The following is a 19,554-nucleotide window of genomic DNA, read 5'->3' on the forward strand; positions in this document are numbered from 1 at the left end:
GGGGTCCTGGGTGTACCCACAAGCTCTGTTTTGGACTGTGTTCCTGTTGTCCAATAAACCTTCTGTTTTACTGGCTGGCTGAGAGTCTCAGTGAATCCCAGGAAGAGGGGTGCAGGGCCTGGACTCCCCCACACTCCGTGACAGACAGCGACCCCCCGCCCTGCCTGTGTGGGGGGGGGACACCCCGCCGGGCGCAGTGCCGGGACGGGAGGCGGCTGCCGGCTCCCCACGTCAGGGGCACAGGCTGGCTCAGCCGGAGAGCTGCCCTGCAGTGCAGAATCGCTGGGGTGCGGGATCGCCTGGCCCCAGAGCGGCCCCCCGCCGGGGGGGGGAGCTAGGAGGGGGCCTCTGGGAACAAGCAACTGGGAGGTGGGTCAGGCCAGCGTGCCTGGGGGGTGGAGTGGGGTGGGAAGTGTACAGATTGGAACTAGCAGGGGTTGGGGTGCCCGGGGCAGGGTCACTGGCCAGGTAGGGAGCTATGTTTGGGGGGGGTGGCTGGGTCGGTTGCAAGGGGGGTGCCTGGCAGACAGACGATCAGTGTAGCCTCGTACAGGCCACGGCTTAAAGCGTTAACACCCACGGTGGGGAGGAGTGACTCAGACGGGAAAGGAGTTACTCAGCGTGGCCTGGCCCGAGGGGATCCCCCAGTCTGGGCCGGAGCCAGTCCCTGAGCTCGTCCCCGTCATGCAGAGCAGGCCAGGGGAACAGCCGGGCCTGAGTTCAGAATTTCCACGGCTGGCGAGGCCGGCCCCACCCTGGGCACCTTGTGCCACCGGCTAATGACTCTCCCCTAACAGCCTTGCCCTATCTCCACTCCGGGGGGCGCTTCGGCTTCCAGCCACGGGGCTGTGCGAGACTTTCTCTGCCGGACGGAGGAGCCCGTTCTCAAGCCGTGGCTCCCCGTGTCGGCACTTAGCCTGGGATCTGGTCGCCTTCCTTAAGCCACATCGACGGAGCTCCGTGACTCTCTCTGACCCTTTCATCCTTCTCCTGGCTCTTCTCCGACCCCTCTCCAAGCCATCCCCATCCTTCCTGAACTGGTGACCCGGGATTGCACGAGCGGTTCTTACGCTCTGAAGTCCCACTTGCCCAGGGGCTCTCAACTTTCCAGATGACTGGCCCCCTTGCCGGAGGCTGATGTGTCTTGCATTTCACCTCACTACAAAACCACTTGCTTACAAAATTAGCCATAAAAAGACAAAAGCGTCACCACACAGGAGTACTGACCAAGGGTGGCCTTGCTCATTTTACCCTATCACGATCAGGTAAATCCATTGGAATCGAAATCTTGTACGTACAGTTCCGTGTGTCGTATACAGAGCAGCATAAACCCCTCAGTGTCTGGAGGAAAGTTTAGTTTCTCCTGATTTCGCTCCTGCTTTTTATGCAGCCTGCTGTAAACTAGGCAAATCTCTGGATGAGCTGATGCACCCCTGGAAGACCTCTGCATACCCCCAAGGGTACGTGTGCCCCGCGATGAGAACCACTGCCCTAGATTACTTCTGATTTCCTTTTGCGTCCCAAACCCTTTTCTACACGCTCCAGCTTCTAATTTACTTTCGTTGCTATCAACTTTCCCTCCCCCCTTTGTTCAGATGGCTGCTTTCCCTTTCCCTTTCCCAGGCTTTCCCTTTCCCTTTCCCTTTCCCAGGCTGCCGGCTTGGTACCTGTCTCTTTTCACCTGGGCTTCCGCCGCGGCACCTGGACCCAGAGGGTCTCAGCAGCTGGGGGGTGCTCCCGCAGAGCGGAAGGCCTGGGATTCAGTCCCCCCAGCTCCGTGGTGTCTGTGTGTACGTCGCCCAGGTGGGTGGGCTGGGAATCGCCTGCTCACGGCTCCCCTTTTCCCTTCCAGATACCGTCGGGGAGCTCAAGCAGAACTATAAGGAGCGGAGGCTGCCGGTCACCGACGGCAGCCAGGAGCTGCACGGGCTCTGTGCCCAGCTGGAGTTCCTGCTCCAGGTAGGGAGCCCGGGAACCTGCCGCTCCTGCCGCCCCAGTCAGGGAAACTGCCCCCCGACAGCTCATGTGCCCAGCCCCTCCCCACCTGCGTGGCCTCGGCTCCCCCATGAGCAGGCTCCCAGAAGTGACAGGCAAGTGAGGTCCGTGGCTATTGATGCCGGGGCGGCCGAGAACTGGCTGAATGCAGTCCCCCACACACCCCCTTCCCCGCTAGGGCTGGGATTTTCCATGCAGGAGGGAGGCTACCAGCTGTGTTTCAGAGCTGGCCCCCAGCACTGCTGGGTTTTGGGAAGAACCTCCCCTCACCTCCCCATAATGGCACACAGCACTTGGCTTTGATTGCCAGACATAGGCAGGCCAGTTTCATGATTCCCATGACAGACAGGGAAACTGAGGCACAGAGAGGGCAAGGGACTTACCAGGGATCACTCAATAATTGCCCTGTTCTGTTCACTCCCTCTGGGGCACCTGGCCTTGGCTACTGTCGGCAGACAGGACACTGGGCTAGATGGACCTTTGGTCTGACCCAGTCTGGCCGCTCTTATGTTCCCATGATGGCCTCCGTGGGGGGTAGGAACACGGCCAGCCAGGGCGTGGGCAGCAGTGGCCCTGTACTGGTAGGGGGAGCCTTGGGTGAACCCCAGTTCCCCACCCCCCTTGTCCCAGCAGCCAGGAACCACAGGCCTAAGCAACAGCCCCCTTCCTGCTACTAACCCCTCGGCCGGCGGGCAGGCTGGGGGACCCCGCGCTCTGCTGGGCTCACGGCTGCCGTCTGTGTTTGCCCGGCTCAGTTTGACCTGAAGGAGAAGAGGAGTTTCTTCGGGCAGCGGCGGGACTACTGGGACTTCCTGTGCCAAGGCCTCGCGAGGCAGCGCCAGGGGCACGAGGGCGTGCGATTTGTCAGCTCCCTGGAGAAGGTGCGTGCGGGGCGGGGAATCTCCACGGGCTGCTGGTGGGGACGTCGCTGGGGCCTGGGGCTCTGGCTTGCTTTGTAGGACGTTTTGTTGATGCCTCTCTGCCGCCCCGGCCAGGGGCATCAGCCGGTGCCCCTCGAACCATTTTGTAGGGTATTTTCCCATCCCACTTACAGTTCTCTGCTGGTGCCCCTCACTCCCGACCCGCAGCCCCCTGCTAGCCCAGCCCTGGGCTCCCCCAGCCCTGCCGGTGCCCCTCACTCCCGACCCGCAGCCCCCTGCTAGCCCAGCTCTGGGTCCTCCCCCCGTCTCCCCCGCAGCTCTGCTGGTGCCCCTCACTCCCGACCGGCAGCCCCTGCTAGCCCAGCCCTGGGCTCCCACCCAGCCCTGCTGGTGCCCCTCACTCCTGACCCGCAGCCCCCTGCTAGCCCAGCTCTGGGTCCTCCCCCCGTCCCCCCCACAGCTCTGCTGGTGCCCCTCACTCCCGACCCTGGGATTTCTCCACCACCGCACCCCCAGCTCCGTCAGGGCGCCCTGCAAGGCTGCCCTAGAAGAACGTCGACTCTGGCAGGTCTGGACCTGCGCAGCCCTGGCTGGGTGCAGGAGGCCGGGCTAAACCTTCGAGGAACCGTCTCGCCCTGTTTCCGTGAGCAGATGTCACCGCCCAGGCTGGGGAAAGCAGGCGGCTCCAGCCGCTGAGGACTGGGCTGGACAGACAGGCGGGAGGTGGGTGGCAGAGCAGGGGGCCGGCAGGATCTTCCTCTAACGCCTCTGATCCTCCCCCCCTCCGTGTGCCCACAGCTCAGGACCCCTGTGGGGAAAGGACGAGCCTTCATTCGCTACTGCCTGGTGCACCGGCAGCTGGCAGAGTCGCTGCAGCTCTGCTTCCTGGACCCCCAGATGACCAGGTGAGGAGCCCGGCAGTGGGGCGGGAGCGGGGGGAATAGACAAACCCTGAGATGCCGCAGGGGGAAGCCCCAGGCTCGGGAGCAAGAGGGACATCTGATCAAAGGGGAGAGGGGAGCCGAGGGAGATGGGCAGGGAGGGAGGGGGAAAAATGACCCTCGGGCAGCGAGAGACGCTGCAGCAGGGACCGGCCCCAGGGACAAATGCTGCAGGAGGCAAATCCAAGAAGGCTGCTCCCTGGGACCTCCTTCCACCCCGAGGCGCCTTAGCATAGGTCTGCACTGCGCCTTGGAGCGAGCCTCCCGGCCTGGCCCCGGCTACAGGACCAGGGCTGGCGGGAGCGCGGGGAACATCCCTGTTGCTGCAGCTCTGAAGCCGGGGACAGGGGGAGCTGGAAAGCCAGAGCCGCGCTGTCAAAGCGACGTCTAGGCAGCTCGTTCACGTGCGCTGGCCCAGGCCCGGCTCCCGCAGCTCCCTGTGGACGGAGGTGGCGTATTCATGGCTCGGCCTGCCAGCGAGGAGCACTGTTTCCTCGGAGGGCGAAGCACAAATCCTGGGGTGGCAGGAGCCAGGTGGGTAACCATGTGAGCACACAAGCGTGCCATCGTGCGGCTCCCGTGGACACCACGTGCGCTCAGGCACTTGGCTGGAGATCTCCCCGCCTGAGCCACGTAACGTCATGATGCCCTTCCCCCGCGCCCTTCGCGGCTTTGACCTTGGGCTCGTGGATGGGTTTGTTGTGAAAGCTCAGGCCAAGGGGGGGTCAGGACTTGTGGCTCTGCTACGGACACCCCGTGTGAATGGTCGCTCTCCTCTGTGCCTCAGTTTCCCCATGGGAAGTGATCTGGGGGGGAGTAATGGGAAGGGAAGGAGACCGAGGGGGAAGAGTCAGAGGCAGCATGTAAAGGGGGTGGGATTTGTCAGTAAACCAGAACTACCCTCCCCCCGTGCGTTTCCTGTAAGATGGCAGATTGTGAGCCCCCTGCCCCCCGGACCACGGGGCGCCATGAAGCGCGGAGGGCGCCGCACTCTCTCTCTGCCCAGGCGTCACCGCCTCCCAGCAGCTGGCTAGTGAGCCAGGAGCCCAGGGCACCCCTGGCCAGCCTGCCCGGAGCCGGCTGGGGCAGGGGCTGGCTGGGATCTCAGGGGCCCCTCTGCCTTGTTGGCTGCAGTGAGTGGTACTACGCCCGGAGCCCCTTCCTGCACCCGCAGCTGCGAGCCGACGTCATGGGCTGCCTCTACGAGCTGGACGGCGTCGCCTTCCACCTGGCCCTCAAGAGAGCCGACCTGGACACGGCCTGGCCCATGTTCTCCGAGTGAGTGTCGGGCGCCAGCGGGGCGGGGGCACCAACAAACGCAGCTGGCTGCAGCATGGACGGGTGCTAGAGAAACTTCCCACACGCAGCTGTACTCATGCCCCTCACTCCCGACCCACAGCCCCCTGCTAGCCCTGCCCTGGGCTCCCCCCAGCCCTGCCGGTGCCCCTCACTCCCGACCCGCAGCCCCCTTCTAGCCCTGCCCTGGCCTCCTCCCAGCCCTGCCGGTGCCCCTCACTCCCGACCCGCAGCCCCCTGCTAGCCCAGCCCTGGGCTCCCCCGAGCTCTGCCGGTGCCCCTCACTCCCGACCTGTAGCCCCTGCTAGCCCAGCCCTGGGCTCCCCCCAGCTCTGCCGGTGCCCCTCACTCCCGACCCGCAGCCCCCTGCTAGCCCAGCCCTGGGCTCCCCCCAGCCCTGCCGGTGCCCCTCACTCCTGACCCGCAGTCCCCTGCTAGCCCAGCCCTGGGCTCCCCCCAGCCCTGCCGGCGCCCCTCACTCCCAACCTGCAGCCCCCTGCTAGCCCAGCCCTGGGCTCCCCCCAGCTCTGCCGGTGCCCCTCACTCCCGACCCGCAGCCCCTGCTAGCCCAGCCCTGGGCTCCCCCAGCTCTGCCGGTGCCCCTCACTCCCGACCCGCAGCCCCTGCTAGCCCAGCCCTGGGCTCCCCCAGCTCTGCCGGTGCCCCTCACTCCCGACCCGCAGCCCCTGCTAGCCCAGCCCTGGGCTCCCCCCAGCTCTGCCGGTGCCCCTCACTCCGGACCCGCAGCCCCTGCTAGCCCAGCCCTGGGCTCCCCCCAGCTCTGCCGGTGCCCCTCACTCCCGACCCGCAGCCCCTGCTAGCCCAGCCCTGGGCTCCCCCAGCTCTGCCGGTGCCCCTCACTCCCGACCCGCAGCCCCTGCTAGCCCAGCCCTGGGCTCCCCCAGCTCTGCCGGTGCCCCTCACTCCCGACCCGCAGCCCCTGCTAGCCCAGCCCTGGGCTCCCCCAGCTCTGCCGGTGCCCCTCACTCCCGACCCGCAGTCCCCTGCTGGCCCGGCCCTGCTGCAGTCCCCCGAGTCTCTCCTGAGCGCCCATGGCCTGCGGGCTGGGAGCGAGGCATGTGGCACATGCAGCCTTCAGGCCTCGTGCATCAGGTGCGGCTCAGATTCTAACCCCCCCACCCCCCGCCCCGCCCAGCGTGCGCCAGCCCCCGAGCACGTCCCTCCCTGCTTAGCCCGGGGCTGCAAACACCTGCATTCCCGAGAGGGGAGGCCGCCAGCTCCTGGCACCGCGCGCTGGCACCCAGCTGGCACGGCTCAGGCTCTGGGCAACGGCCCATCTCAGCTGGAGCCCACGTGCCCATACGGCTCCAGCCCTAGCCAAGCAAGTAGGTCCGATGCTCACGGGCCCTGCCCGGGCCCTGCTTCCCCAGCCCAGCGTCAAACCCCATCCGCACACGTCAGCCCCCGAGCGCGGGAGCCTGCATTGTAAAGGCCACGGACCTGCCCTTTGAGGGGAGGGGTGGGGCAGCCAGGATCCCCCTTTTCCCCGTCCCTCACCTCTCTCTGGATCCGGCCCAGCCCGCTCTGCCCCCTCCTCTCCGAGCGCCAGCCAGGGCCTTCCAGGCACAGACGGGGGAACAGGCCCAGCTGGGTGTTACGCACTGGCCTCCCGGATGTTGCGGTCAGAAGGGACCATTGTGATCATCCACTCTGACCGCCGGCACCCCGCAGGCTGCAGAGCCCCACCCACCCACTCCTGTAACAGGCCCCTGTGCTCTGGCTGAGGTCCCAGACTGCTAGGCAAGGTCACAGCTGGTCCTCTGCAACAACAAACCATCTCCCACTCCCTCATTACACACATGCTGCACACAGGGAAACTGAGGCACACATAGCGTTCATGCAGAACACTAAGAAAATTCCCTGCTTCGTCACATACCCCATCACAGATGACAAGGAAGCTGGGAGAAGGATGAGGTTTAGGTCACACACAGGGGCTAACCACGATGGGGCCAGACCCCCGACGGCTAGGAGTTGGAGCCAACAACTGGGCCACCTGCCACAGCGCCGTAGCAATAGGGTAACCTTGATCAGGGCCCGTCACCTAGCCAATCTTCAGTGTTGCAGCCAGGGAAGGCTGGACAGGGCCCAAATTCAGCAGAAAAGCACAATCAAGTCCCTAAATGCAAGATCCCAGCCTGGTTCGTTCCTGCATGTCGGGCTGCTGGGTCTCGCCCCCATGCTCAGGGTCTGACTGATCGCCACATTTGGGGTCAGGAAGGAATTTCCCCCTAGATAAGATTGGGAGAGACCCGGGGCCAGGGGGGAAGTGGGAGGTTCGCCTTCCTCTCCAGTGTCTCCTCTGGCCTTCAAGTCTACCAGCAGATTTGCTGGTTGAGGAGAAACTTCTCCAAGAACAGGGGCTTTGGTCCGGGCTTGGTTCTGATCACACCCTGCCAGAGCGGTTTCTGACCCCCTGTCTCCCAACAGCAGTGTCATGGAAACAGCATGGCCCAGCCCATCCATATCGGACCCCGGGGAGACTGGGCAGCTTTACCCGGGGGGCTGGGGAAATGTTTCCAGCCGGAGCGTTACTTTCCCAGGGGTTCTCTCCAATGAAAATGTTACTATGCGGGGCAGTGGGGCCAGACTGCCCTCGGGTGGGCATCTGCAGCTCCCTTTGGCAGGATTCAGTCTTTGGTCACTGAAGGCTGATAGGTCAGGGGAGGTAGAATCGGCTGGAGTGGCCAAGATGAGTCAGGCACCTTCCAAATGATGGGAGACTTTGCCAGGCCGTTACCCTGAGCGTGTTTGTTTCCTTTAGGACTCTGTCCAGATCCTCCAGCCAAAGCCCCGTGAACAGCCAGAAGGAGGGGCCAGCCGGGCCGGTAGGTGATCCCGCCCCAGGGTGGGGGGAGAGGGCGAACGGACCGTAGCATTCATTGGTTTCACCCGGGCCAGGAGCCCAGGCTGCTACTTGACTGTCACCAGGCTGTCTGCCGGTTATTTGGCTACGCAGACCAGATCCGCCCCACTCTGCTGGCTGACGCCCCCGTCCTCCCAGCTCTCTGTGCCGTGGTGCATCCCAGCATGCGTTGCTGCAAAGCTTGCTGGTGCTGCTCCGCGGGCACGGGGAGCGCTAGCCGCCCGGCTTTCCCAGCATGCATTGGAGGCGGGCATGCAGCCCCGGTCATGCTGTGGACGGATCCGCAGCTTGGCCAGGTCAGTCGTAACCAGCTCTGAGCCCGGCACCGCCACCGGGTTACAAGAGCTCGGCGTAGACAGTGCCTCAGCTGGCGTTAACTGAATCCCGGGCGGGTCTGATGTAGCTGATCAGCCAAGAGCTCCTGGGCTGGGCTGCTGGGGGGACTGAACCCAGGACCTCCAGCTCCAAAGCCCGGGTCTCTACCACCTGAGCTAAGAGCCCAAGCCCGCTAGCTGGGCGTAGGAGCAGGTGGGTATCCTCCCAGCCACAAACAGGGGCCCAGACCCCCTTGTCCCCAGGTATCTCCCACGAAGCCGTCCCTCGTTCTGTCTCTGCTCTCTTATTCATCCGCTGTAGGTTGGGAACCCAGCTGGAGACAGCGAGAAACACCGTGGAGCCAGGAGAGGACCCCAGGAGGAGCCCCAGCTCCCGGGACAGGTCAGCCGATCTCCGGGGCTCAGCCCTGATGACCAGTTCCAGCCCGGACTGCAAGAGTCCAGGGAACATACGTCAACAGCGGCCTCTTTGGAGAGGAGCCAGGAGAGCGGGCGACAGGCGGGTTCCCAGCACCGGGACTGGGAGGCGGCCGGAGGCGGAAAGCCAGAGGCTGAGCTCCCGAGGGCTAACGCCCAGCTGCGGCTGCAGGTCGAGGCGCTGGGCAGGGAGTTGCAATGCAGCCTGGCCGCAGCCCGGGAGCTGGAGTCCGCGGCGGCTCAGCCAGCTCCAGGCTGCAGCGAGGAGCCCGACAGGCCGCGGCAGGAGGCAGCCCAGCCCTGCAGCCGCCGGGCGGAGGAGCAGGCCGGGCAGATCCGGGCGCTGCAGGCCTCCCAGGCCTTGCTGAGCGACGCGCTGGAGGAGAGGGACGCGCTGGTGAGCGCCCTGAGGCAGCAGCTGTCCCAGAGGGAGGAGGAGACGGCGTCCCTGCGGGCAGCCCACGCCCAGGAGCTGGCGGAGCGGGAGGCGCGGCACGGAGCCAGGCTGGCGGAGGGGGAGGAGCGGCGGCAGGAGCTCGCTGAGCGGCTGTCCCGGGCCAGGCGCGAGGCCGAGCAAGAGGCGGCCGCGGCGGCCGGCTGGCGCCAGGAGGCTCGGGCCGCGGCCCAGGCCCTGGAGGAGGCCGAGGGGCGGCTGCGAGCGCAGGAGGCCGAGAGGAGGGCGCGCCTGGCGGGAGCAGAAGCCCGGGAGCTGAGGCACCAGCAGCTGCTGTCGCGGTGCCGGGGGCTCCAGGAGCAGCTGAGTGCGAGCGAAGGGCGGCTGGAGGAGGCGGAGGCCCAGGTGGCGGCTCTGCAGAGCCAGCTCAGCCAGGGGCAGCGGGAAGGGCCCAGCGGCAGCCCCCCGCTCGGCCCGGAGGAGGAGACAGCCCGGAGGGCCGCGCTGGAAGGCAGGCTCCGGCAGGCCGAGCTGCAGGCCGAGGGGCTGAGAGAGAAGCTGGAGCGGGGCCTGGCGGAGGGCAGGCGGCTGGAGAGGGAGCGCGAGGCCCTGCTGGAGTCAGCGGTGTCTCAGGGGCAGAGCCTGGCGGCCGCCCGGCTGGAGGCTCAGGATCTCCAGAAAGAGCTGGCCGCAGGGCAGGCGCGACACGCCTCCCTCCAGGCGGCTTTGGAGCAGGCGGAGAGGGCCCTGCGGGACAAGGAGGAAGGCGCACGGGGCCGGCAGGAGGAGCTGGAGGGGCAGTCGGCCAAGCTGCGGGATGCCCTGGCTGCAAACGCCGCTCTGGCGGAAGCAGCCGCGGGCTTCGCGGGCGAGAAGGCCCGGCTGGAGGCGCGAGCGAGCGAGGCGCGAGCCGGGCAGGAGAGGGCTGTGGCCGAGCTGCGGAGGCGGCTGGCGGAGTGCGAGGAGCAAAGGCGTGCGGGGCGAGAGGAGAAACGGCAGCTCCAGGCCCTGCTGCAGGGAGCCGCCGAAGAGAGAGACGTCCTGGCCACGCAAGTGCAAACCACCGCGGCCGCCCTGGAGAGCCGTGCCCAGGAGGCAGCGCGGCTCCGGGGCGAGCTGGAGGAACTGAGGGCCCTCAGCCAGCGGGAGGACCCCCGGCTGCAGGACGCCCTGGCCCGGCAGAAGGAGGCGAGCGACGGGCAGATCGCGGCGCTCCGGCACCAGGTGCAGGCGTTGGACCTGGAGAAGCAGAGAGCCGCCGACACGCTGGAGCAGGCCCGGGGGCAGCTTGCTGCCGTGCTGGCGGAGAAGGATGCCTTGGAGGAGACGTGGGCCCGAGCTGCTGCGGAGCTGGAGCGGGCGGTGGGAGGCGGCCGGCTGGAAGCTGGGGATGAGGAACCCCTGGGGCTGGCCAGAGGACGGGGCGCAGCGGAGGAGAAAGCGGCTGGAGGGGGTGGACCACCGACGGGCAAGCTGCCAGGGGAGCCGCTGGAGGACCTGGGGGCAGTGGCCATGCGGGAGCAGGCCAGTCCAGAGCAGAAAGCAAGGAAGGGTGTCGAAGAGATGGTGAAGGTAGGAGCTGGCCATTTGAAGGGAGGTACATGGAGCTGGAGGGCAATGGGGGAGGGACGTGGGGGTGAAGCTGGGAGGGAAATGGGGGTGAGGGGTTCTCCATGGGAAATTTTGAGTTTTTGGCACAAAAAAAAAAATCGAACTGCGAAATATTTCGATTCAGACAAGCTGCTGCAGTGCATCGTGGGCGTTGTAGTTCGGGTGCCCCATTCAGCCATTCACCTCTATGACCTGGGCTCCCTGGTCAGACTACATCTTCCATGGTGCACCATGGTCCCCCCCCCTTGGTGACGGGACACAATGGCATCATGACCCTCATAGGGCTGCTGTGATCATGGACACTTCTATGTCCTGGGCTCCCTGGTCTGACTACATCTCCCATGATGCACCAGGGTCTCCCCTCTTGGGGAGGGCTGTCACATGGCTGGGATGCATCATGGGAGATGTAGTCCAGCTGGGGAGCCCACACCTGGCCTCACGTTAGTGCTTTGCCTTGCTAGCACCTGACCACCCACCTGGAGAAGGCGATGCGGGAAGCCCAGCAGAAAGGGCAGCTGCTAAAGGCCAAGGAGGAGGAAGCAAAGCACCTGGCGGAGCAGCTGGGCAGGTAGGAGACTCAGTGAGCACGACCGGTGCCCTGTGCTGCATGGGGTGGAAGTGCCCGTGCCCGCCAGATCCCTTGCAATGCACAGCGGCTGCCCGAGCCTGCGGGCCTGATTCTGACCTCGCTCACCAAGGCCAGCAGCACTGGGGGGGAAGTGATCAGAATCGGGTCTAACGAGAGGCTCACAGAAAGCGAGGACAGTAAACCAGCTGGGCTCCGGCCAGCCCAGATACTGTGGTGATGGGCACCTTAGAAATGCTGACAGCCAGAGTCAAATGTACCCCTTGCTGCAAGCTCACCGACACATCAGCCAATCGGGTGAGAGCCCAATAGCTGACTGACGCACCAGCCAATCAGATGATGCGCAGCCGCCAACGGGCCAAGCCACAAAGGGTGCTTCGGCCAATAGGACTGTATGCGGTGCTTAGGGGTGAATTGCAGAGAGGGAAGGAGGTGCCTTGTGCCCTTGGGGTCTTTACAAATTGGGGTTCTTAGGGGGTCTGGTTGTTCTTCCATAGGAGCGTAAGCCAGGGCGAGTTTGCTCCTCCCCTTTTTAGACACAGAACTTCTAGGAAGACTCAGAGATGCTGGTCAGCTCCTCAACAGAGGAGCCCTTGGGTTTCTACCAGCTGCGAATCTGGCCCACGGATCTGGGGCCTTCGCAGAAGGCATGGCCATGCTGAGCCCGTAGCACTGAGAGTTTCCCCCTAGGTGCCTGTGTTAACTGAAATCCAGAGAGCTCCATATGCTCCGAATAAACATCCTTCCCCTCTGCTGCTCGGCTCGCTGACCGCTCAGGGGTGGTGATCCTGCTAGATCTGCAGGTGGCCAGAGAGTCTCCTGGGTTGGAGATGACCCAGTGTTAAAAACCAAGCCGGATGTAAAACCCCAACGCTCAGGCCCCGAGTGTCGATAAAGGGCATAAACCCCCTGTCTTTCCCCCGTGGTTCCACCCCTGGCCTCCATCCCAGGGGAAATCACCCTTCCCCAGCCGGCCTCAGACACGGACCTATGCAAACCTGCCCCGCGGCAGGATCGTCTCTGGGTTTCCTGCCCGCCCCGGTGAGACGCGAGCCCTGCTTTGCGGCGTTCATTTGTCCCCAGAAATATCAGTGGCGTTTTCTACAGGGGAGCTTCATCTGGCCACCTGGCTCTGGCTGGGGTGGCTCAGGCCTGTCTGCAGGCAGCGTGGGGCTGAGCCCCTTCGGGGCATCACTGCTGGAGCGGGGTGCTCTTGCAGTCCAGAGTGGCGCCCGTCTGGCCTTTCCCTGTCCTAGCGACAGACCCCAGCGGTGGATCCCGGCATCTCCTCTCCAGCAGCCCGCAGCTAACGCTTGCCAGGGCTCAGCCATTTCAGGGCTTGTCCTTCCGCCCAGGGCCCGGCAGGACGGGGAGCAGTTCAGGCTGGCGCTGGAGAAAGCGCAGAGAGAAGCCAAAGAGCGAGAGAAGAAACACCAAGGGCAGCTGGCTGAGCAGCAGGAGCTCGTCCGGGAGGTGAAGGGCCGGCTGCTGGAACTGCTCCGGTGAGCGGGCTGGGGGCGAGGAGCGAGGCGGGAGTCCTGTGGGACATAGGTGTAGTTTGGCCTCTATATTTGGGGGGGCAGCTCCAGTCAGGCCAATGGGGCCTCACGTCACGCAGGGGGCACACTCCATGCCTGCCAGAGGCTTCCAGATTGTGGGGGGGACAGCCCTCCAAAACTATGCCCAGGCTGTGGGAGCCAGGGTCGGGGGGAGGAGATGCAGCCTCCATGCTCCATCACTTGGAAACTTGAGCCTGCAGCCCCCTGCAATCCCAGCTTGAGCCCCCCAACCACACAGCTCTGCCGGTGCCCCTCAGTCCTGGCCCGCAGCCCCCTGCGATCCCAGCCCTGAGCCCCCCAACCACACAGCTCTGCCGGTGCCCCTCAGTCCCACGCTGCAGCCCCCTGCGATCCCAGCCCTGAGCCCCGCAAACACACAGCTTTGCCGGTGCCCCTCAATCCCGCCCTGCAGCCCCCTGCGATCCCAGCCCTGAGCCCCCCAACCACACAGCTCTGCCAGTGTCTCTCAGTCCCACCCCTCAGCCCCCTGCGATCCTGGCCCTGAGACCCCCAACCACACAGCTCTACCAGTGCCCCTCAGTCCCAACCTGCAGCCCCCTGCGGTCCCAGCTCTGAGCCCCCCAAACACACAGCTCTGCCGGTGCCCCTCAATCCCGACCCGCAGCCCCCTGCGATCCCAGCCCTGAGCCCCCCAAACACACAGCTCTGCTGGTGCCCCTCAGTCCCGCCCTGCAGCCCCCTGCGGTCCCGGCTCTGAGCCCCCCAGCCACACAGCTCTGCCGGTGTCTCTCAGTCCCGCCCCTCAGCCCCCTGCGGTCCCAGCCCCTGGGTTTCTCTTAAGCAGCAGCTACGTTTGGAGATTCTGTAACGTGCACCACTGGGGAGCTCGGCTCCGAAACACCGAGCTCCTTCTTGCTGGGCAGCAGGTGGCGCTAGCACCCAGCAGGACCACACCTCGCCCCCCCCCGCGGTCCCCGGCGGCCCCCCGGGCTCGTCTTCCAGCCCAGGCCTCTGGAGCTGCCTTTTCAAACAGGCTCAACCCTCCAGCCGCAGCAAATGGTGCTGAGCCATGGGGCTACACCAGACCCAGAGCTCTGCAAATGCACAGACCTTTGGCTCAGCACCTTGGCTCCCCGGTGATGTTGGCGCGACCCTAGTGCACACAAGAACGGCCACAGTGGGTCAGACCAAAGGTCCATCTAGCCCAGTGTCCTGTCTTTGATGGTGGCCAATGCCAGGTGTTTCAGAGGGAATGAACAGACCAGGGCAATTATCGAGTGATCCATCCCCTGTTAGAATCATAGAATATCAGGGTTGGAAGGGACCTCAGGAGGTCATCTAGTCCAACCCCCTGCTCAAAGCAGGACCAGTCCCCAGTTTTTGCCCCATATCCCTAAATGGCCCCCTCAAGGATTGAACTCACAACCCTGGGTTTAGCAGGCCAAAGCTCAAACCACTGAGCTATCCCTCCCCCCTGTTGTCCAGTCCCAGCTTCTGGCAGTCAGAGGTTTAGGGACACCCAGAGCAGGGGGTTGCCTCCCTGCCCATCCTGGCTAATAACCATTGATGGACCTAGCTCCAGGAAGTTATCTCATTCTTTTTTGAATCCAGGTATACTTTTGGCCTTCACAACATCTCCTGGCAGTGAGTTCCACCGGTTGACTGTGCGTTGTGTGAAGAAATCCTTCCCTTTGTTTGTTTTAAATCTGCTGCCTGTTACTGTCACTGGGTGACCCCTGGTTTAGGTGTTCTGTGAAGGGGTAAATAACCCTGCCCTAGTCACCTTCTTCACACCCGTCATGGTTTTATAGACCTCTATCACATCCCCCCTTCGTCGTCTCTTTTCAAAGATGAACAGTTTTTAATCTTTCCTCCATCCCCCGCATCATTTTCGTTGCCCTTCTCTGCACCCTTTCCAATTCCAGTGTATCTTTTTGGAGATGGGGTGACCAGAACTGCACACAGTATTCAAGGTGTGGGCATACCAGGGATTTATATAGAGGCACTGTGATATGTCTTTGTGACGAAGTGGGACTGTTCCTAATGTCTCCTCTGAATACTGTAGGGGTGCCTCAGTTTCCCCTAGGCATTTCTTAAGTCTCTAGGTGTAGGGATGAGGGGGTGTAATTGTTGCAGAGCAAAGGGCCCGGGTACATAAATGGCTGACACTCTGTCTCCTGGCAACTGATGGCCTGGGCCCTTCCCCCCTGCAAGGTGAGAGCTAAAGGGTTGGAGAACAAAGGAATCAGGTGACCTCCTGGACCTGGAAAGGGACAAAGCCCAGAGGAGGAGGGGCTGGAGGGTGAGTCAGTTGGGGATGTGGAGTGAAGGGCAGACGTGGTTGTCTGGCTTGCTGCCCCCCAAAATGGACCCGGCTGAGGGGTCCTGTTCTCTGTACCTACAAGCTCTGGTTTAGACCGTGTTCCTGTTGTCTAATAAACCTCCTTGGTAAAGGCCTAAGGGAGATGTGATGAAGTGGAACTGTCTGATCCAACTGTTGATTTCGTTGGATATGAAATCAACAGCTGGATCAGACAGGAGTCCCCACTTCGTCACAGTCTTATTATCTACCCCTTTCCTAGTGGCTCCTAACATTGTTTGCTTTTTTGACGGCCGCTGCACACTGAGTGGATGTTGTCGGAGAACCATCCACCCTGACTCCGAGATCTCTTTCTTGAGCAGTGCCAGCTAATTTAGACCCCATCATTTTTACTGATAGCTGGGATTATTTTTGCCAACGTGCACAACTTTGTAGTGTTGTCAGGTCGCAAAGTGTAGCCCCGATTGCCAGACCGGGGGGCGAGAATCGTGTGTGAGACACTGCATGGGGTCATTGCACACGCAAACCAGCCGCTGGCCACCGAATCGGCCGTTTGTGTGCGGTCGCTGTGGCTCTGCGTGCAGCTGGGGCCATTGTGTAACACGCCTCCAAAGTGTGTGTGGGTGTAACGGCTGCCCCATGGAGAGGCCACCGAATGCCTGGATTCCTGTGGGTCAAGCGGTGGGGGTTTGCGGGGAGGGAGGCAGAGGGCCAGTCTGCTGCTGGGGGGGATCACGAGGGAGCTGGCTCTGGCAGGGGATGGGCAGGTCACACGCACACTCCTGTGATGGGGAGGGAGCTGCAAAGGCTGCCCCACTCACACCTGGCAGCTGGGGGGCGACGCGTCACTCTGAGGCCTCTGGAGTTGGTCCTGGGGCTCCGCAGGGCTGGGGCTTTAGACTGAAGGGTTGGGGGCTGGCAGGGGAAGCCCGGGGGGTAGCAGCGAGGGCTGGGCTGGAGTTGAATGGTAGCGTCACGGGAAGGGAATGATGGGCCCTCTCCCCTGCCCCCTAGGGAGAAGGACGCCTTGTGGCAGAAGACGGAGGGCATCGACCCCCGGGCCCCCAGCGTGGTGCCCCAGGACCTCAGCCTGTGTGCCCGCTGCAGCCAGGACTTCGGGTTTCTCTCCCGCAGGTACCAGTGCAGGTGAGGGGCCATGGCCACGAGGCGGGGGGCAGCCGGGCGGGGGGAGAGGCTGCTGGGAACGGAGGGCGTGTCAAGTCATCTAGCCATGGGAGTGTGTTGGTATTACCCTGCTCCCCTGCCCAGCCCTGCCCCACGGCATTATGGGGCTCCCCCGCCCAGCCCTGCCCAGCACCATTTTGGGGTTCCGTGCTCCCCCCTGCCCTGCAGCATTATGGGGGGCCCCCTGCTCCCCCTCCCGGGCTCGGGAAATTGGTGAAAGCGACGGTGTGGGACCCGTTCTCTGGGTGTGGGGGGGGGGGGTCTCCCAGGGCGAGGGTGAGCGTGGGCGGGCGGGCGCCTGGGGTGAGGTGGGCCGCGTGTGCAGCGTCACCTGCCTGGCTCTCTCCTCAGGCTGTGCCAGGGCACCGTCTGCCAGGCCTGCTCGGTGGAGAGCGGCAGGAGGGAGCGCTGCTGTCTGCTCTGCTGGCAGAAGAGGAATTTCAAGGGCACTTGAGCAGGGCCCCGTCCCCCTGCGTCCCGTGCGCCCTGCCTCCAGCCGGGGAGACTGTTCCTGGCGCCGACCTGCCTCTCCGTGTGGGAACGGGGCGTCTGTAACCCTTCCCGTGCCCCCGCACTGGCGATGGGGCCGCGGCTAGAGCTGTTGGGCTGGGCCCGCATTCGGCCCTGCAGACGTTTCCCCGCGTTGCGCTCCAGCGCCCACTCAGCACAGCAGCCAGCTGGGCAATGCTGCCTCCTGAGGCTCTGTGCCGGTCCTTCAGCCCTGGGGGCGCCTTAGCATGAATGGCAGTCGTGCGTGTTTTAGCCCCCTCGAGTGGCTGGCCCACAGAGAGGATAACGGCCTACTACTGCTAACGGGGTTGTTCAAGCGGCCCAGGGCCGTGCTGTGGTGCTGAAGGCCCCAGGTTCAGAGCCTGCTGACGGCCCCCGAAGCGGGTCAGTCCACAAACTCTTGGCTTGAGCAGGGCTGTCAGCGAAGGTCTCTGATCTGTGCCCAAAGGAGCCCGGGCCCCACAGGAGCTCTGATGTGCAATTACACTCAGCAAAGCTGGCCTCTGCGTGTTGTCTCGCGACGCTTCCAGTCCAGGTTCACTCCACTTCCCAGGAAAGCTGCCATTGGCCGAACCGGCACTCCTGGAACCCCAGGCCGGCTGCGCGCGGTAGGCAGCCCGGAGACTGGGTCTGCCCCAGGCCCTGTGTCCTGACGGAAAGGGTCTTCCGGCTCCCCCAGTGCCAGGGATGCTGCAGCTGGAACGCACAAGAGGGGGCAGGGAAGACACCTCTTTGCCAACAGCCCCAGTGAGGTTTCCTGGCCCGATTGCAGCGAATTGCGACGGGGTCCATTGGGCAAGAGGGTTCCCAGCCACTGTTACAGACCAGCCCTCTCCCCCACCCGCGGGGGCTGCACCAGGCTCCGGTCCCAGAGGGGCTTGGGAAGGCCCAGCCAACCTCTTAACCTCTATGAAGAGGCTGTTCCCCACATCCCATCCCAGAAAGCCCAGCAGCAGGGCACCCTCTGAGCAAACCCTACGCCCCTGGCACCTGATCGCACCAGCGGGCATCCAGAGCCGGGCTTCCTGAGCACAATGTACCGGGATCCTGCCCGGGGGAGCATCATCGGATGGGACCCTTCCATCACCGCGCCAGTGTGCCAGCGGGGCCCTGCCATCCGCCTGCCAGGACGCCCGTGAGGTTCTGGGATTTTCTCAGGAGCCCAAGGGAGTTGGGTGCCAGACAAAGTCACCGTCTACAAAGCCGGGCCTGGGGTGGGGGGTCTCCCGTGTGGGTGCCAGCCAGGGCCAGCTCCAACCCTGCAGCCTCAGAGGCCCCCACCCCCACCCCCGTGCACCAGGAACAGGGTGGCATGAAGCTGCCCTGGCTCCATCTCCATGAGGGGTGTAGGACGATCCCCGCGGGAGTAATAACCTGAACCCCCAGAGGGCACCCCTCTCCCATCAGTCCCCTAACTCCACCAACACCCCCTATGCCCAGCTATCCCCCCGGTGGGAGAGGGGAGATGCCGCCCCCTGAACCTTGGGCGTTGCAGCTTGGGGGTTGGGGGCGGGGCTTTGCAAAGGGTCCCCAGTTTCCCCTGCGCGGGTCGCCCTGGTGCCAGCTGCCCTGCTCCTTCGCCAGTCTAGCAGCAGCAGCGGGGCAAGGTGGAGTTGGAGAAGAGCCGTTAGATCCAGGGGCCCCACTGCAGGGCTGGGGCCTAGCCTGGCCTTGCACCGGGGGAGCCCGTCTTCCCCGGATGGTTCGGGGCCCGCCCCAGGAGGGCCCGCGGGCAGCTCCTGATTTCACAGCGATGCAGAGGGAGCACCCTATACAGGACATGCTGGGCTCGGGGCTGCCTGCCTGGCCCATGGCCGTACCCTGGTCATCCCGTGAGCGCGTCCATCCCTCGCTCTCTGCCCCGTCTCCTTCCCCACCTGCTGCACCCCGGCCTGCTCCCCCCTCCCCGAACTGCTCCGGTTCAGCTCCCCCTGGCCCTGAATCAGCAACCCAGTCACTGTGGGGTCCCTGAGCCTGAGTGCTCCCCCCCCAACCCCCCCCGGCTCCTCCTCACCGCTCCTGGGCTGGGAGTTACTCAAGACTCCGACAGGAAGAGCCGTGGGTGTAGTTCCTGCTTTGCGGCATTGTGTAAGGGGGCCCTTCTCCTGGCCCATTGCTCAAGACCTCAGCCCGAGAGTTTCTCCTGCAGCCCAGGGCAGACACCTGGCCCCTCGCCATGCCAGCCAGGTGGCTGCCCACAGCCCAGCTGCCAAGTGTGTGTGTGGTGGACAGCCCGGGGACGGCTGTGGCCATTCACAAACCACCATTCTCCACCTGGGGCACCGAGCTGAAACGGGGCTGGGCACCCGCTTGCACAGAGCTGGGACTGGGGGAAGTGGCTGGACCCCCTCTTTCCTCAGGGTGTTAGTGCAAGGCTAGGGCTCAGCCCTGATTGCCACGGGCTTGTCCTCCGAGCCCCGGATAGCTTGGTGAGCCCAGGAGGTGCCCGGGTCTGTGCCCCGTCAATGGACATCCCCTAGGGGTGGCTATTTCGTCTTTCCTCAGCCCCTCTGTGGCACCCCCCAGGAATCCAGTGCAGAGGCAGAAGGAAAGGACAGAGGCTGTCTGGGAGGTTGCCTGGAGCTTGCCTATACTAGCCATCCCACGGTTGCCACCATCTGGGTTAGCCAAGGCAGGGCATCGCTCTGTGAGAGGCTTGTGCAGAGACAGCCGGGGGGC

The 19,554-nt window shown here is 64.3% G+C and overlaps 1 protein-coding gene across 1 annotated transcript; it reads left to right on the plus strand.

The window, feature by feature from the left end:
* Positions 1 to 4,176: 4,176 nt before the first annotated feature.
* RUFY4 (RUN and FYVE domain containing 4) lies at positions 4,177 to 17,221 on the plus strand. Its single transcript, XM_074967207.1, has 8 exons — positions 4,177 to 4,351; positions 4,952 to 5,095; positions 7,896 to 7,959; positions 8,634 to 10,715; positions 11,216 to 11,322; positions 12,696 to 12,842; positions 16,195 to 16,326; positions 16,717 to 17,221. Exons 1-8 carry the CDS (start codon positions 4,278 to 4,280, stop codon positions 16,817 to 16,819), a joined length of 2,853 nt encoding a protein of 950 aa, XP_074823308.1. The 5' UTR covers positions 4,177 to 4,277; the 3' UTR covers positions 16,820 to 17,221.
* The last annotated feature ends 2,333 nt before the right edge of the window (positions 17,222 to 19,554 follow it).

Source organism: Natator depressus, chromosome 11 (assembly GCF_965152275.1).
Source record: "Natator depressus isolate rNatDep1 chromosome 11, rNatDep2.hap1, whole genome shotgun sequence".
Taxonomy (NCBI): Eukaryota; Metazoa; Chordata; order Testudines; family Cheloniidae; genus Natator; species Natator depressus.

Bases quoted from the DNA above. Each gene is read 5' to 3' on its own strand.
- RUFY4 (XM_074967207.1), top strand. From the start codon at position 4,278: ATGGCTCGGCCTGCCAGCGAGGAGCACTGTTTCCTCGGAGGGCGAAGC. The intron at 7,960-8,633 runs GTAGGTGATCCC...CATCCGCTGTAG, and splicing joins AGGAGGGGCCAGCCGGGCCG to GTTGGGAACCCAGCTGGAGA. The intron at 11,323-12,695 runs GTAGGAGACTCA...CCTTCCGCCCAG, and splicing joins CTGGCGGAGCAGCTGGGCAG to GGCCCGGCAGGACGGGGAGC.